General features: G+C 43.8%; 1 protein-coding gene across 7 annotated transcripts in view; it reads left to right on the top strand.

Moving 5' to 3' along the window:
• Nucleotides 1-19,028, top strand: part of LOC144820011 (kynurenine/alpha-aminoadipate aminotransferase, mitochondrial-like) — a 785,209-nt gene that overhangs the window by 237,317 nt on the left and 528,864 nt on the right. For all 7 annotated transcript variants that reach the window (XR_013607670.1, XM_078677676.1, XM_078677674.1 and 4 more), the window contains exons 3-4: nucleotides 4,485-4,653; nucleotides 8,152-8,284. Coding sequence is in view for 6 of the 7 variants with exons in the window: in XM_078677676.1 (XP_078533802.1) it covers nucleotides 4,485-4,653; nucleotides 8,152-8,284 (302 nt within the window). In the remaining variant the exon portion in view is untranslated. The remainder of the gene's footprint in view (nucleotides 1-4,484; nucleotides 4,654-8,151; nucleotides 8,285-19,028) is intronic.

Raw genomic sequence — 19,028 nt, 5'->3', positions numbered from 1 at the left:
TGAACTGTCTATAAACTGATTTACTGATGCACTTGTTTACCTTAAAATTTGATAAACTAAACTAAATTGCCATATTGACTCAGCTATCATGATTTACCTCGCTCCAAATGAATGTGCATTCCTAATTTGGGGTTACTAATGACTAGAGGAGTTCATATTAGAGAGATCATGGAGCATCAAATACTGATGTTAGTAAAGCTTTGACTGAAGGGGCCCATTACGATGTTGGGCAGATTGCCTCCGCCAGGCTGGCGGTAGCCACCGCCGGCCTGGCGGAGGCAATCCGCCGGACAACCATTCCCGAATTCCCCCCGCCACATTAGTATGGCGGGGGGGACCGCGGTGGACGGAAAGACCCCCGGAAAAGGAATAATATGGTGGCGGTGTCTATCATACACCGCCACCATATTATGATGGGGTGAAACAGATGCCTGCGAAGGCATGCGGTCTTCACTTTGGGGGCCCCCCGTGGGCCCCCAAAGTGAAGGAGGGGTGGGGGTGCACACGGGGGGTACCTGTGGTACCCCCCTGCATTTGCATATAAAATGCGGTAGGCACCACACGGTGCCTGCCGCATTGTGTATGCAAATGCATACAAGCATTTATAGCATTGTGGCGGGCGGTGCAGAGAGCACCGCCCGCCACAATGTTATAAATGCAGGATGCGGCCGCCACTGTGGCAGCCGCATCCTAATGCCACCCATGGAACCCCCGCCCGTATGGCGGGCGGTCTCTAGACCCTAGTGTGTATGATTTTATCTCGCCTATGTTTCTTCAGCAGATTTGGGCTTGCCTCGATAATTTTTTATCTTTACAGTATTTGTATTGCTAGTAATCTACATGAGTCTGATTTCTAGTTTGTAGTTCATTTATCCAAATCCTGGTCCTGGTTGACTGTTGTGACCCTTTATATTCAACCCCTCTCAATTATAAAGAAGATCCTTCAGAGTGCCAAGAGAATGATATGAATCATTGGCAGAGGAAAAATAAGAAAAATAAAATGATGGGCTAGTACGCTAGAGCAGAAGTCTGATACAGGTCCCACGTTGATCTTGCTAAACATTCCTTCCCAGGGTTCCTTGTGGTTGGATTCTAGAATCGTTATCCTACCAGCGCTTTTTAAACTTGATGCTATATTTTGGATCTGTCAAAGCAACAGCCCATGTGTAACTGTGCTAAAAGGGTCCCTGAGTATAGGTGTTTTTAATTTATTGGTTGTTTTTGTTGTTTTATTGTATAAAAGTTTTTGCTTGTCGTGTTTTAACCTTATGATATATTGTGTTAGGAGAGTTCTTGCACACTTTATATAAATTTCATTGATATATGTTTATGTGCTCATAGTTTTAATAATACTCTGGAGTACAGAGGTTTTTTTTATACAAAAATAAAATGATGCCAAATACTAAATCTTGATTTGGGGTATATATTGAGCTTTAGTACTCTGTACATTAATTAAATACAACAATGTATTGCATGAGTGAATGTAAGTGTGGGTGTTATTATTCTCCAGGGGAAGCTCTTCTCTCTCCCAGTTCGGTGTATACCAATTATATCATGTTTGGAAGGAAGAACACAATCACTTTACCAATGGTTAGCTGGAGTAAAGTGTTTAGAGTCCTAAAAGACAACAAATACGGGTTCAGCAAGGGAGGACAAAAATCATGTTCAACTAATAGTATTTATTAACCTATTTTGAATTAAAATAGTAATGCAATAATAGTTATATTATTTTTAAATGAAAATTGGTTATTCATCATTGTATAATTGCATAAAAATATGTACTAGTTTTATGTTTTTCAACATTTATTTATATTTATTCATATTTGTAACTATTTTAAATAATTTAAATGATTTTAAAATTATTTCATATGGGGTTTTATTTTAAGTCCCTACCTCCATTTTTAGGTCTCGTTGGCGTTGCAGCGCGAAGCGCTGCCGCCAACGAGACTTATAGTCGCCGTATTTCCTCCCAAGGGAGACAGACCTGGACACAGACCTGTGCACGAGCCGATTCAGGTCTGTGCACGAGCCGATTCAGGTCTGTGAACGCGCTTCACAGTGTAACAGCTTTTGCGCGCAGCACGTCAGGCGCCGCAAGGCTGCTGGAGCACTCAACTATAATTAATGCGCAGTTGAGTGCTCCAGCAGCGTGGGGCGCCTCTCGGCATGCTCCGTAGGGGGCCGCAAGTGAGAATTAGGTCAGTCTCTGAGGAGTAGGCGAACAAAGGCGGCAGCTACCAGCCCCATTGTCTCCGGGAACCACCGGCACCCTAGACCCAACCAGGCAGGACGTCTGGTGTGCGTGCACGGCCCGGCGTTATATGTCTAGTTCGGGAGGTGGGAGGGAGGGCGCAGTCACTCCAGGACCCCTCCGGGCTCCGAGAACGTTATCAGTATATCTGCAGCGGAGCGCCCCACACCGCCTAGGAGCCAGGCCCACCGCTGCCAGCAGCTCGTCCCACCACTCACCTTCCGCCTCCTTCCTCAGCAAGGATAATGTTGTCCGCCTCCAGCTTCCGATCACCAGAGACTCTCACCACCAAGTACTGTGCAGTCGCGCCCACCGCTCCGGGTTTCAGGCCAATTTCTCCACTGCCGCCGCCCAAGCCGCACCACCTGGCCTGGTTGCCTCGTGCGCAGCAGCGGACTCGCTTAGATGTTGAGGCCGCCCCAGACCGCTCCTCAGCTCCACACACCCCCTGGTTCCTCATGTTTCACTACTGTTCCTATTGTGAAGCGCTCTGACACCTTCGGGTAAAGTCCGCGCTATATAAAAACAAATAAAATAAATACATAAAATGCTCTTGTTTCTCCTTTAAAAATGCTTTACAAGGACCGAGCCCTCTATGTTTTCCTCTCTGCTCGGCATCCTCCCGCCCCCCTCTCTGTCGAGGAGCCTTCCTCTCGGGCTCTCCTCCTCCCCGCGGCCGCCTCGCTCTCTCGCCCGGCGTGGAATCGCTTCTATGCTAACCTTGCCCCCCACAGGCCCCCGTACAGCCCTCGTCTTTCCCCTGCCCCTCGCCACATACAGCCAGCCCCTCCGGCTCCCCCTGCCACTCCGCCCCCCGGTGGGAACCTTCCTGCGCGGCCTCTGTTTCCCCCGGAAGCAGTCGAGGTGGCACCGGAGCAGAGTGAGCGCAGCCTCTGAGGGGCCGAGAGGCTACACACTGAGCAGCAAGGGGTCCAGGGACCAGGGCGGTGGGGTCTCCAGGCCCGGAGAGGGAGGGCAGGGACAGACAGACAGACACAAGAGGAGGGGTGCAGTGTTCCAAGGCGCTGGTTCTGATGGGAACCCAGACAGGATGACGGATCTTTTAAGGTGATCGTTTTTAAGGGGGAGGGGGGACGATGACTCCCCGGCCTCTTCGACCCCAGTGATTTTGCCCCCACAAGCGGAAGAGGAGGATGTACCCGTCCCGGAGGAATGCAGCTCTGCACTACCAGGAGCCCGCAAGGTGAGTGGTGGCAGACATGGCGAGGGATGGAAGGTGAGGGCTGGCACCGGGGGCGTTGGGGAGGCAAGCAGCAAAGGAGTGGAAGGATACCGTGGCTAGGAGACTTCAGGAGGTAGTGGGAGAGATGCATGCAATTAATTTACTATAAGCGCGCACTGCATAACGGAATTGCTGTACCGTATATATGGGGACAGAGTAGCACGGTTGAAAGTGACACATTATCCAAAATCACATTGTGTGCTGGGAAACCTAAGCCCATGATTATTGTTGAAGGCGAAGCTACAGGGTAGGGTGCCCAGGCGTCCTCGATTTGCCCGGACAGTCCCAGTTTTCGCCCGCTGTCCCGGCAGATTGTGGTAAATTTGGCTCATGTCCCTGTATTTAGAGGGTATCGACTGAAAACAGTAATAGGCACTTTTTTTGGGTGTTCTAAACTGTGCTAGTTAGCAGCTCTTATACGTAAGCATTTTAATTAACAGGTATGATGCTGGTTTTACAAATTACATTTTATTTGTTTCCTTAGTGCCTCTTCAGTGTTTCTATGTTGATGAGAGCTGTCATTCTACGCCGCTCCTGGGATGTAAAATTGTAGTCCTACTTTTATATTACAAAATGTCCCGGTTTTTGTTGCTTCTTGAGATCTGGTCATCCTACTACAGAGGCACAATGAAACCAGGTTGGTTTAAAAACAAGCTTTAAAAATGCAATAGGTCTCGCCTTTCATTAAGTTAAACCAATTTGCTTTGCTGCACAATACCATTAGCAAAGCAAATGGCTTTAACTTAATCAAAGGCGAGACCTATTGCATTTTCAATGCTCGTTTTCTATGGGGCGGTGTGCAGTGCCAGTGGTTGGCAATGTGTAGTGCTGGACTTACTACAAAATTATAAGGTACTGCTAAAGTGTACATTACTACAAAGGTGCAGTTTGTTATTGCAAAAAAACGTGTAAATGTAATCAAAAGTGTAATTTGTGAATCAGGCCCGAAGTGTACAGATATGTAAATCAATTTTTTTCTATTTTTATTAGGTTTGCTTATCTCAAAATCACCACCATCGTTAATTAATTTATGTGGGGGTGTACCAAACAGCAGCACATACCCATTCAAGAAAGCCAGTATCACCATGCATGATGGAAGCATTATTGAAATCGAAGAGCATTTGATGAAGATAGCCCTCAATTATTCATTGAGTCAAGGGTACGGTACAGACAACATTCATTATCTGGGAAAATAAGTTACTGTTGAAGACCACTGTTCTGGGAGAAAGGTATACTTTCAGAATATGTCTCAAACGTGTTCTTTGGCCCAGACATTGCCAACCATGAGTAGCCAATTACTAATTTACCATCTTACTTAAGGCCTGATTTAGAGTTTGGTGAATGGGTTCCTCTGTCACAAATGTAACAAATGTCTCCCCCACCATATTGCCAGTTAATTATATCTGATGGCATTTGTAAAAAGGCAGACAGGATATCCGTCATGTGTGTGATGGAGTAAACCACCTGCCAAATTCTAAAACAATCCCTTCGTCTCTTGGCAGGTGAAATCTGAAAGGATTTCCACAGCTGTGGCTACCGTTGGCTGGGTTCCCAAGTGAAGAGGCTGCACTTAATCATAATTGTTACAAGTAAAAATACACCTCTATGGCACCAATTTAATGCAAGGATTTAATATTGTGTTGAATCCTCATGGTTGCATCTTCTTTAGCAAGTTTGGACAAGCTACCAATGATCAACAAACTAGTTTCAGTCAAAGTATTTGAAAGTGGAAACATATCTTCTGTCCATGAATATTTTTCACCTACGCTGAATGGGTGCAAATTAGTCATCTGGTCTGCCAATGGTTCTCAAATGTTAGCTTAGCTTTTTTGCCAGCAGTACTATTTTTAATAAATGCTTTGTGATCTAGCTATTGAAGACTCCGTTCATTTGTAAACACTGGCAAAACCTGAAGGGTTTCAAAGAAAGACTTGGGGAAAAAATATTGTTTTACAGCCTCCATTACGAGTGACCTGGTGTTTTATGCCTGGGGTGGGATACCTCTTTGGAAAAACTCTAATTGTTCTGGTATTCCCAGACCCAAAGGTTTCAGGGACCAGAAACACTTGGGCCTTTTTAATGGGTGTGGATTTGCACCAACACAAATCATGGATTGGAGAGGGGCAGAAGCTGTGACCTGATGCACAGCTTAGCCTCCACTCATCTTCAGCACCAGAAAAGGAGCAGCCAGTGCTCACCCAGAGAAACCACAACTTTAGTACCCACAAAACGCCTTACCCCAAACCTCACCCAAAACTCTAAAGCAACACAGGGCCGACACAAATATTCACTAGCTGGTTAGAGCAAAGGGTAAAAATCTGACTTAATCTCCATGGAATTGGGGACAACATGCATACAAAATACCTGGTAATTTTGTGTCCAGCAAGTTAGTACTCATTGTGGGGAGTTTAATTTGTGATCAGGGTGTAGCTTCAGGATGGGAGGGTGTTTGGGGTGTTACACCTCCTAATCAATGTTTGTGATAAGTTTTTGAGTACAAGTGCTTTTAGTAGGGTATGTTGAAGTGTCTTTCAGATTTCACCAGGAATATTTACATATACAGACAAAAATGCACACACACATTCTCTCCCTCTTTCTATTTTGATAGACCTAAAATATTTTGGGTTTTTCACAAAAGAATGTGTTTTCTCTCACTTAGTACCCCTACCAATAAGCATTAGTCTCCCCTTCCACTGCCCTTTAAGCCACTCTTGGCAATCCCTGCTTGCCGTATTGTCATCATGTGCCAGTGGGATTCTGTGGAAAATTGAAGCTCAGCCCCCCACACCTCCCCATCTTACTGGCCAAGCTACACCCCTGCTTGTGATCCCAAATATCTCACTGGGAGATGCCAACTGGAATACTTAATTACAGGCCTCGGTATAGCTCTCACAATGGGGAACATCCTTATCAACGCTGATGTTACCCCGCAGTGCTTTTGCGACGCGTCCTTTACAACGCAAGTCATAACCACGACTTGCGCTGGAGGGCGCTTAAGGATAACGAATAGTATATTTACTATTCCAACACCTTCCCTACTATCCATGGGGACTGGTGTTAGAATAGTAAATTATATTATTCACTATCCGCGCCCAACAACGCAAGTCGTTGTAACGACTTGTGTTGTTAAAGACACGTTGTAAAGGCACGCATTGAAACGGTACGCGTTGTACCGTCATACATCCCTCACAATTAATGGAAAACTGTGAATGAGGGCCTCAGCATTCAAACATTTCTTTAGCAGAAGCATCACCTTACATGTTGCATAAACATTATTTACCAGGAAACAAATAGAATAAACAAGAGAATGAGGTGCCTTGGGCTAGGGACGGAACAAAGATGGATAACCAAATGCTGAAACACAAGGATATTTAAATCAGATGTAGTCTGACATTGTTGACCCCTAATGCCCTGGAAGTGATTATCCTCCATATTATATTATAACGTTTATAGATATATATATAAGTATACTTCCTGTTAGATATTTCAGTGTAATTTATTCTACAGTCACTAGAGGATTCACAACTAAATATGGCATCTAATTTTTTCATTGGGAGAGTGAGGTGCCCCAAGATGTGGAGACATTTCTAATTATAATTGCAGTTTAGCTGTATTTTTACGAGCCGCACTGCATCCACAATCAACTTCATTTGTTTTCTTACAAATGGAGCCTTAACTGCTGTGAGTGGTATTCCCTGAGGGAGCAGTTCTCCTATGAGATGTTCGGGTTCCACAAATATTGTAAGACTTGGTAGTTCAACTGTTCTTTATTATTTCACAGAGTTGGCCTTATTCTTCAGGACAAACTGACGTTTTTTTAACCTAAAGGGGTTTTGTTGTTTCATGTTCATCAACATTTTTGTTTCTACCTTTCCACATGTATCTGAGCTATAAGAACTCCCTCTGTTTATTTGTTAATGCTGAGTTGTCCGTTTTCAACTAGTTGTGTCAGAGTGACAAGAGACGTCTTTCTTCGATGTCAAAGGACAGCTAAAAAAAGGCTTTCTAACCAAGTATTTCTAGGTAGTGGTGTAGCACAATAAGTACTTTTAGCAAGTAACAAGGGACTTCCTCTGCACTTCCTGTCTGCACCAATGCACACTCTCGTTGGGTGCGCCCAGCAAACGTTGGGTAGAAATTTTGAGCTACAGGAGTTGTAAATCGCAATGGTGCAGTTCATGGAAAGAAGTATTAAAGGAGTTCAATGTTACATATTCTTACATGCCCCTGTGACTAAGCCCCACAGTATCCAACTCCGTATTAGAAAAAGTGCAAAGAGGGGCAATTGTACTGTTTATGAATATTGCCTGGGTTTTCCCATTTTATTCCCCTTTTAGTTATTTTGAGGCAAATATACTGAGGCATTTAAGAGTATGAAAAGAGTACTACAGAAGTATTACTTAACGTACTCCAAAATGCCATTGTGAATAGGCCATACAGCCTACAATTAATGCATTTTGATACAACTTGATTTTATGTGATAGTGTAAAACAAAAGGTTGATCTTTAGATGCTAACCAGCCATTGTCAGAGGTTAGCATAAAATATGTTTTCAATGTCCCGCCGCCAGTAGTCATTCTGAGTAGAAACAAGCATTTAATTGTTCTTAGTTGAGAGAATATAGTGGGATTATTCATATATGTGTATTTTTGTTCCAGAGTTCCAGATCTTGTATCCTGGTTAAAAGACCTACAAATAAGAGTCCATAATCCTCCAACTGTCAATTATAGCCCAGAAAAGGGTCAGATGGAGCTGTGCATCACTAATGGATGTCTTGAAGGACTGAGCAAGGTAACAGATAATGTGTTGCTGACTCCGTAATGTGTGCATAAGAAAAAGCAAGGAATAGCAAATCCAATAGGTCTCAGCTTTAAAAGGCCATCTTTGGAGCCAGGCGATCACCCACAGCTCACTCTAAATATATGATATGCTTTCGAAATCACGGGTCTGCCAACAGACAGTTAAAGCTGTGGCCAAGACCTAAAGAATATTTGTTTCCATTCATAGTTCATGGTTTACCAACATCTATCAAACCTACACACAGTAGGCATTCACAAGAGGATACCTAGCAGGTATAAATCCATTGATTATTGCATAATTGTGTGTGCTAACATAATGGGTTTGGAATAGGCATGGTTAACCTTATGAGTTTCTGTATGCATCACAGAAGTGAGTGTGTGTGTGCATTCACAAACTCATCACTGACCGTTTCCCATCCTGGAGGTGGTGGGAGATCTGCTTCTGCAAGGTTGTGGAAATCCTCTAAGGTTGGAAGGGCACCAGAACACTCCAAAACATGTTCCCCAGTGGACAAATATAAATTGCATATGGTGTCTGTCTTCCCTAAAGCATACATGCACTGTGCGTATAACTTCTTACTTAGCACTGCCACTTAATTTCCTGTAACGGTAGTGCCTAATGATCTAATTCCATCAACTTCTTTACTGGTATCGTGACTCTAAATCATTTAACTCGCCTAAAAATAACTAAGATTTCCATACCTATACAATAAGTAATGCCATGGACATTGATTAAAAATGTTTTTTCTGTGAATAGCTGAGTCTTATTCCTGTTTTATAATTGAATTATACCTGGCCATCCAGGACTGATTCACACAATATTTTCGGAGAGTACATGTGACTTTTACTTTGATGGTTAAGACATGGCTACTGGAGAAAAGTTTGGGAACCTATACGCATTTTTTTCATGAGTAAACATGTCAGACTCCTGGAAATTCTTCAGCAAGTATCACTATAACCCCTCTGAGAAAGTGGATTGCTATTCGGGGTGAATGGTAGTTCACTATGATCAATAAGGTCACTATTCTTGCTAAATCCAAGAAGGGATTCAGTATTTTGAACCTGAGCCAACCATTGGTAGCTCTGGCACAGAGCAGATAGACTACACTTGAGAAAATGTGTAAAACATTTAGAAGTACTAGAAAATGTAAAAGTCAAGAACGCACCACAATAAAAATCCTACTTCAATGTAAGCAAATAGAGAACATTTTAATAAGCAGAATGATCTAAAAAGACAAAAATCCAGTGAGAGGAACCAGAGAGACTGATTTTAAAAGTTTGAAATAAATATTAGCAACATAAAGAACAAAGCACCAGGACAAAGATAAGATTTAAGGACAACCTCCATGGAGCGCGGGTCAGATAAGTGACCCACGTAGATCACAGTCAAAAAGTTACCATCTGATTAAGAAATTTTTCTGTAGAAAAGGTGGTCATTCACAAGATGTCAGCGGGCAAGCTCCAAGCTGGGTCCGAGGCGGGTTTCTGAACAGTAGGGTCCAGATGCTTTCGATGACAAAGGTGGGAAAACGCCAGGTGGGCAAACTCTGGCATACATGCCCAGAAAGGCCTCACCGTCAATCAGGGTGAAGCCCCCTCTGTTCGGTCATTGGAACTTAACTGCAAGTCAGATCTTCTTCAATGGGAAAAACCAGCATGTTGGATCAGACCAGCGATTCGACATTGACAACTTCAGCTCAACAGCTGTCCTGGTCTCTCTCTGGGTCTCCAGAGGAAAAGTTGGCATTACCTTCCACGTTCGCAGTTTGAGCAGGAGGAGTGCACTCTAACAGAGCCAACAGTTCAAGGACATCTGGAACAGCACCTCGGGGGCAGGACTCACTCCAACAGAAGCTAACAGCATGGTCTAGGTCAGATCCAGTTGAAACTGGTTAGCTGGGCTCTTCAGGAAAGTTGGCTACTTGCAGTGTTTGTGTCCCTGCAGCTTAACAGGATATCAGCAAACTGACTCTTGGAGCACACGTCTTGGTCCTGTGTACAAGTGGAAGCAGGTCCAGCCCTTAGGGTTTACCACGTAGGTCACAACAGCAGGTACAGTGCTTCTTATGTCTTCCACAGGCCTAGCGGTGTTTTGAGGAAGGAGGATATACTGGCCACTCCCTAACCAATGGGGTAAAAGTTCCCAGGGGCAACCCTACCAATTCTGCAGCACTTTCAGTGTGGTGTAAGGTAAGCAATCCCTGTGTGCCCCTCTTCTACCTCAATCCAAGATGGCGGACACTTTCCTTCTTCGTGCAGGGCTCCTGTGCCCAAGAAAATTAGTAAACCCTCCCCTGTGGTCACCCAAAACCGGTTCTGTGGGATGCTCTTCTCCCACCGGGAGTGGTGCCTAACCTGCTAGCAGAAAAATAGAGTCGGCAGGCCCAGGTTTGTGCTACATCTGCCTGTGACAGAGCATGCATCCTTTGAAGTTAATTAAGTTCCTAGCCATATCCTGTAAGGCGGAGGGCAACCCCTTTCCTTTTGCTTTGTTTCATCATTGGAGGCTATTTCCCACTTAATAAAGAGTCATTCAGCTCCTGTGTGACAATGGACACTGGCAGAAAGGCACATTTGGGTCAGGCAGGCAAATTCAAACTTTTTAAAAGTGTTCTTTTTAAAACTGTAATGTAAAATCTGATTTGACCATTATGTTAAATTTTAAATAACTATTAACATGAATCCTTGGACCATTCTTCTAGCTTTTCCTAAACTGAAGATTAGCATTACAAGGTGTTATAATGTAATCCAGTTCTTCCCTATGGGAGAGCCAGAGTTACCACAGTGAAAAATTACTATGGAGGGGTTTTTCACTTCTAGAACATATAAAACATGAAATACACATATCCTACTTTTTAAATACCATGAACCCTGCCTTATTGGCTTTTAGCACCTTTCTTAGGGGTGGCTTATAAGTATTAAAAAGTAATGTTTAAGTCTGGCTAATGGTTTTTTTGCCAGTTTAGATTAGCAGTTTTAAAACTGCAAACCCAGTCTGCTGGGGCAAATATAAAGACATGCGTTGTATTGTCACTTTAGTGGTGGCACAATTTGTGCTAAAGTCCACTAGTGGCATTTAACTTTCAGATCCCAGTACTATATACTAGGGGCGTATACATGAATTAAATATTCCAATCAGGAGTGTAGTCGATTTCTACATGTTGGAGGGGTTAGAACATATGCGCTGGGGACTGGCTAGTGGTGCCCCAGTGAGCTGTCAAAAAATCATCAGCATCCGTGCAAAAAGAGTGGGAGTGACCATACAAAAAGAGGCATTTTCTTACAACATCTAAATCCAGAGTACTACACACCTGCTCACAGAAAACGACTGCGATTTAGGCTCAGGTAAACAGGCATGGTTTATTCCTCATACATGAATAACACAAATTCAAAGTATTCGGAAATAGAGCCAGATGTTTGTACCTATACTTACAGCGAGGGAAGTTCCAAGTGAGATCAGGGCACATCTATTGTATTTAGCTGTTTTACATAATGTCCCATATACCATTACCAGTTACAAGGTTAAATAGCCTATTCTGATCTTTGAAATACATTAGTCTACATAAAATACACAGCAATATTAATTTCTGTTACCATAGCACTGAATCCTACATGAATGCTTCTATTAAACAGTAAGATGGTATAACAGATGAATATCTGTGCCAAGTATTCTAATCACAATTAGCCATTGTTTCCATGTTTTAGGACTCAAAGCACATGCACTCCTCAGTGCATGATCCTTTCCTCTTAAAACCCGTTTATCACGCTCCTAGTGCTCAGAGTAAAATATGCCAGTACATCGATTAAGTAAAAATAGGATGATCATGCCAAAAAATTCACTTTCTTACACACAGTTGTTTTGATGGTGGCAGAGTTCGAACAATTCAGAAGTTAGAAGTGCTTCACATTTCTGCTTCCATTTGATTGAAAGTATGGCACACTGATATTGTTGATGCAAATAGAGGTTTCCCAAGAAGCATGCTGACCATGTTAGAACAAGAGCCTTATATTTAGTGCAAAAGGAGCTGAAGCAATATTTTGTTTTTAGTCATTTTGTTATGTCTATTGCTGCAACGGTTGCATGTTCTGAGTTGTCCATAAATCCTTCCTATACTTTGTGTTACAGCATTGCTGCAAGTCACAGGAACATACCTCACTTTTGCATCCTACTCGGCTGACCTGGTCCTTTAAGATACACTCAGAATTAGAAAGGACCATTTACTATGTGTTTGCATGAGGAGTGAATAGGCATGTCTTTACAATTTTTCTGAGCTCTCATGGACTATAGGGAAACCTAATAAGAGTAGCTCTTAACATACCCAATATGCTAAAAGAACACAACTAACATCTACAAATTGAGCTACGTTTGCCACAGTCTGCATGCTTATCACAAGCCTCTCACAGCCATGTTGACAAAAGGTTACAGAAATTAGTATGTCAGAAGTCTTATTGATGGAACTCTTGTTAGAGGCATACAGTAAGAAATGTTGCTGTGGTTCTGGAATTATGCCAAAGTACAGGGTGATTGGCAACCATGAACGCAAACTATTTGTCACCATTTGAGATTTGAAGTGACTAACAGACAAAAAATCCAATACAGACTTCTGCATAATGACTTCTCCTTTCGTTGCCATGGAGATGGCTGTCAACAAAGGAGGGTGAAAGAGTGTACTGGCTTTCTACACAAAATCCCCCTTTCAATAATGTTTTCTGCTCCCTCTCTATTCATTTCTGTACCTGTTCTTTGTATGTTATTAAACCCTAAAACTGCCCTTTTCGTTGAAGTTCTTTTTGTTGAAATCTCTGTGTATAACAAAATAAATAAAATGAAACAGGCACCAACTAACCCTAGTAGTAACCAATCCCTCCCAATCCATCCCACCCCCGCCCAAGGAGCACTTTCGATATTATTTTAATGCTGTTGAGTGTATGAGAGTAAATAACAAAAGTCCTTCAAAACGTCCTTTTCAGAATTCTTCTCCAGCATTCTGCTTAGACAATCCACCCCTCATAACAATTAGATATTTGTAATGCCCTTAGCCAGACTGGTGAATAGTATAGATGATCATTCTGAATAAAATATTCTTATGTCTGAAGCCATTACATATTTTCTTGAAAGCTAAAAAGTGTCACGGCTTATAGACTGACAGTTTGTCTGAAATAGAACAACCCAATGCAACCTTGGTGTGGCTAAGGATCTTTTTGCAAATCATTTTTGTTCCCGAGCAGTCCAACCATATGTAGATCATCGAGGATATTTGTCCCTTGGAACGCCAGCATACATGTCCGACATATCAGTCAATATATAATGCACTTTTTCTGTGATTAGATGCCATTGATACACTTTCTTGTAATAATAATAAAAATAATGAGACTAGTATGTGTAAAGCGCAAACAATTACCTGAGGGTGTCAAGGCACTGTGGTCCGTCGGGAAGATTAACCGAGCTATTGCCCAGAGTCACATGGTGGTGGGCTAACCTGCCGCCGAGGAACGAACGTGAGCCCCCTTTTTCCGGAGTCAGCTACCCTGGCCGCTGTGCCACACCTCTTTCACTACAAGTACTTGTAAGCTATCACTCTAAGTGAAATACTATTCAAATACTTGTCGATTTCCTGCCAGAGCCTAACCCAGTGCTTAATCTGAGCAGGATCTTTCAGGTGCTCAGCACCTGCACTTCTTTCACAGGGCCAGGACTACAATTTCTGACCCTGCAGGTGGTGGTCTCAATATTAATTGTTCAAATTCAAAATAAAAAGAAGAACATACATTGCATGGTTTCTGGCTGGTAAATGTTCATACACAGCCCAGCATACGCCTGTCCAGGCAGGCATGATTGTGTATCACCAAGTTAGTGATGATGTCATCTCGCCGATCACAAATCCAAGAAGTCATAGACAAACTGTCTCTTGCATTCTATTCCCAGAGTCTGCTGCACCATGCCGCTGCCTGAGCCTAAGTCTCCCATTGGATAATTGTAGCTGGGGGCTGGCTCAAGACGGAGTTGAGGCAAGGAAGCTGCGAGAACGCATTTGGAACTTGGGAGCGAGGGCTCTTGAGGAAGAATAAACAAAAGTAAGTGTGGACTTTCCACCTGCTGTGTAGCCAGAGTAGCATATCCTGTAGTCCTGCATTGCTGCTATCCTCAACCTGCTCGATGCGCCTGCGGCCCAACACAACTTTTGTGCGACATGGCGTCACCTGTAGAATCTGTGCGCTGCACCCCAGCATGGTAATTGCTGAGCGTGCGTGAGTCCAGTAGGTACCACAGCCATACTTACCGGCATTGGCAGCATTACGGCTAGGGACAATGCCTGTGCTGTTGCAGGCAGGGTCACAGCAAGCTGAGCAGTGGATGCCAATGCCGTCGCCATCCCTGGACCTACTAATTACAGGCAGCACTAGTAGTGACATCACCTGCTGTGCTCGAGCAGCTACCTGTTTTGCAAATAACCGAGTTATATTGCACTGATTAACATGTGCAAAAAAAGAATTGTCATTTGGTGTACATTTTGCATTTGCACTTGGTGTTGGTAAGAAAGTAAAACACATGCCATCTTCCTCTTCTTTAGGAAAGACAACAGAAAAACGCAGAGTTCAAAATAGCAGGGACATGTACAGGCTAACGACCGGGGTCACAGGCAGCAGCAGTGTTATAGATGAGAGAGAGAGCAGAAGTAAAGAGGAGAAAAAAACAACAGGAGAGGAGAGAGATAAGACAGAGCTAAGTAGAAGAAAAGGAGAGCAAATCAGATACAAAGAGAAAGCAACCATGATGTGAAGAGAGCATTAAGAAGAGAGAAGATAGAATGAAAGGATGTAGAGGACAGGACGGAGGAAAAAAAGCAGACAAATGATAAAACGGAGACACAGCTAATCACTGCTAGAAGAGTGATAATAAAGAGCCAAGATCGAGAGGAGAGAGAGCAGAGCATGGAAAAAAGTGAAGAGGAAAAAGGGCAGGGATAGAATGTATAGACGGCAAATCAGAAATGCAGGGAATAAGGTAACACACCAGGTGTGACAAAGATGATAGAAAACAATTAGAGAGGTGAGAAGATAGACTCTTAGAGCAAAGACGTAGGGGACAGACAACAGATCAAGGTTAGAAGATAGAGACTGAGGCAGTGAGATTGTTGAAATTGGGGCTCACCGGAAGAAGAAGTGAGCTGTGGCCTCCTTGGCAAAATTTTCAGCACCTGCACTTCTTTTTTTTACAAATTAAGCACTGGCCTAACCTCTTTAGAAATGTATCTCTGCAATATAGTCTTCCATTTTGCCTTCTAACTCCATTGAGTACAACAAGCGCTGTCAAATATGATATAAATCCCCTTTATCGGAGGTGGGTTCTTACAATGTTTTCCAGAGGAATTAATTCTTCTGTGCAGTTCCTTTGTTTAGCGGAATAGTCCTAGTGCCTCATTTGAAGATACTGTAGAGTAATAGCTTCTCTCCCTTTGAATTTTGTTTTTTAAAACTCAGGGGCTTATTTAAAAGCCCCTTGCGCCGCCGATGCATCACTTTTTATGATGCACCGGAGGCGTAACCTGCTGCCCCATATTTATAAGGAAACGTTAAGCCACCCTGCGTGGCTTTTCATGTCCTTGTAAATATAGCCCCTTTACACGCAACACTTTGCATGTAAGGGGCGTGCCATGGGTGTTGCTGTGAGTGTTCCCACGTAACACCCTTGGCTTCTGCCGTATTTCCAGATTTACGAGAAATCGTAAACCTGGAAATGCGTCAGTTTAGTATGCCTCCCAGGGCAGGCATTGCGAGACGCAACAAGGAGACATTTTATTAATTTGCCTAATTTTTGTCATCTTTCTATGTGTGCTGTATTCTGCAGCACACATAGGAAGAGGAAATCACCTCTTGTGATTTTTGTGCAGGGGCCCCTTCCTGCACTAAAACAATCATCCCCGTGACGCAGGCACCCTTGCAACAGGGTGCAAGGGTTCCTGCTTCAGTGCATGGCAGTTAATTGAGTGCCAGCACAGGGGAGATCAAAGGGATCCATCATATGTTGTAGATATGATGCATCACTTTGCTTTGGACTTAACGTAGTGCGGTGTAGCCAAAGAGTTTTCAGCACCGTACTGCGTTAATTCCTCGTGAATAAGGCCCTTCATGTATTACACATTGCTAATGTGTACAGCATTACTGCATGTCACAAGAACATAACTCACTCCCACATTCTACTTGGCAGTCCTGGTGTTATTCATGCTGCATTCAGAATCAGACAGGGACATTTACCATGTGGTTGCATGAGGAGGAAATAGGCATGTCAATTCAATTTTTCTGAACAATAATGTACTATTGGCAAACCTTATAAGAGTGGTTCTTACCAGACCCAATATGGCAAACAGGAAACAGCTAATGTCTTCAAATTTAGTTACGTTGGGCACAGTCTTCATGCTTATCTCAAGCCTCTGACTGCTATGTTGCCAAAAAGTTACAGAACTGAGTGTGTCAGAAGACTTGTTGATGGAACTCTTGTCAGCGCAATATAGACAAACATGTTGCTGTGGTTCTGGAGGAATGCCAAATTGCAGGGGGATCCACAGACATGAGCGCAAACCAGTTGCCATCCCATTGAATTTGAAGTAATGAACAGAATGTGTAACAACGCAATGCAACAAACAAGTTGGAAACGGTTGCCTAATGACTTAGTTGCAATGGAGATGGCTGTCAACATAGAAGCGTGAAAGAGTCCACTGGCTTTTTTCACATAATCTCCTTTCCCATGTTCATCTCTTCTCCCTATCCAATCCTTTCTGAACATATTCTCATTAAATTATTAAACCTTTATGCTACCCTGTTTGCTGAAGGTTTTTTGTTGAAGTCTCTGTGTATAACAATATAAATAAAATAAAACAGGCACCAATTAACCCTTCTTATAACCCACCCTTGTTGTAACCCAGTAGTTTTTATCTGGCCCCAACAAATTATTTGGAGAGGGTCCTGCGGCTCCACTTTCTAATCATTCAAAATGCTATCTCCCTAGACCTTGGGTAAACTGTTTTTTTTGTGTAGTGGTATATTTGGAGATGGGATGGTCGCTAGGCATCCCCCCACCGGTGACTCTTTCATACACATATGGTACTGGCTTTATACCAGGGTGGCCAAACATGCCTACTGGACTTATTGTATCTGATTCTGTGGCAGTTCATTTAACCATAATTCTAAGGTGTGTCACCTGGTACTGAAACAATCAATTTCGTTTTGTTGACCTGACATTAATCCTCTCCCAGATGTCATTTTCCTATGGAATGCCTTCAATTTGTCAATTGGGATGGACACTTGTAGGGAATGGAACAAATATATAACCCTTGGAAGCACATTCATTCATCCCAAACACAAAAGGTACAAAAAGCGCCATCTTATAAGAATACCAAAAACATTTGCCTTTAATACTTGCTCATTTGCCTGTGCCCTCCAATGGAACAAGCACCTTAAGTGATTGAGGTGCCAATGTGCTCAGATTTATGTTTCTGATTTTAAACCTAAAACAGCCTCACATTTTTCTTTTTACATCACCTCCTCTAGAGTGGTGTTCTAGATGGCCAGTCAATTTATGCAAGGTGTAATCCAGGAAGTGGCATATTTTTTACTCCTCAACCTCTAAGCCAATAGCTCCATTACAAAGGTGAGACTACCTTTCAACTGTCCATCTGTAGTGTGGTGAGCCCGGGACTGATGCTTTGGCCTCTGTAAACATGCATAGTGTCCCGATCTCGACAGCCTCTGGCTCAGCAACTTCCAGACTGCCGTGATCGCGCTCTCTCGGCAGACTCTTCAACAACCTCTGCCTGGAGCCCCACTTTGAGCCTGCACCTCGCGGAGGCTCCCCCCTGCTGGTGAAGCCATCTGTAATACGGTGAGCTCGAGCCTGACGCTGCGGCCCCTGAGAACATGCGCAGAGTGCCCCGATCTTGGCACCCTCTTTTTGGCATCCTCCGCTCGGCTGTAATGTAATGTAATGTAATGTAATGTAAATTGATACTTGTATAGCGCACTACTCACCCACAAGGGTCTCAAGGCGCCTGTACGAATACCGCTGTGGAACCCATCCTGGCTTTCCCTGTGAGGTGTCCACTCCTGGGCACCCCCAAGGTGGAGGCCAGGCATCCTTAGCGTTGTGGGGGCCGTTGTGGAGATTAAGCAAGCTATTGCCCAGAGTTGCAGAGTGGGACTCCATGATTGGAATAGGCACCGAGGCGAGAATTATCAGGTCCGTGGAATTTTTGAGCCCAAGACCCGCCGAGGCGGGGAATTGAACCCTGGTCCCGGGCTAGACCTCTGCATCAGAGTCTGCCGCTCTAACCATTGAGCCACACTTCTCTAAATCCGGACTACACCCTGCCATGATCGAGCTCTCTCTTCTCCTACAACCTGGAGCCCCGCTTGGAGCCTGTGTCTCGCGGAGGCTCCCCCCCTACCAGCGACTTGGTGTGCGTTCCAGATGGGTGAGTTGGAGAGTTTTAAAGAGAGTTTTTGATGTTCCCTTCATTCGATTGCTGCTAAGGGCTGCCTGACCCCAAAATGGTGGCGCCTCACCATCCCGAGGATTTCTGAGGCCTGCAGTCCCTGCCTAGAGCCCAGAGGAACGTCTCTCGGCAGTTTGTACCCCTCCCGTCGCCCTCCGCAGAGTGACTGGTGCCTGCTGGTCCAGAGATGGGGACTTGGGGATCATTATTATAGTCAAATAATGGCTGATGGCTGCCTGGACCTAA

Source organism: Lissotriton helveticus, chromosome 2_1, assembly GCF_964261635.1.
Source record: "Lissotriton helveticus chromosome 2_1, aLisHel1.1, whole genome shotgun sequence".
In the NCBI taxonomy this organism is placed as follows: Eukaryota; Metazoa; Chordata; class Amphibia; order Caudata; family Salamandridae; genus Lissotriton; species Lissotriton helveticus.
The sequence above is the reverse complement of the archived record's forward strand: the minus strand, read 5'-3'. Positions and strand labels throughout refer to the sequence as shown.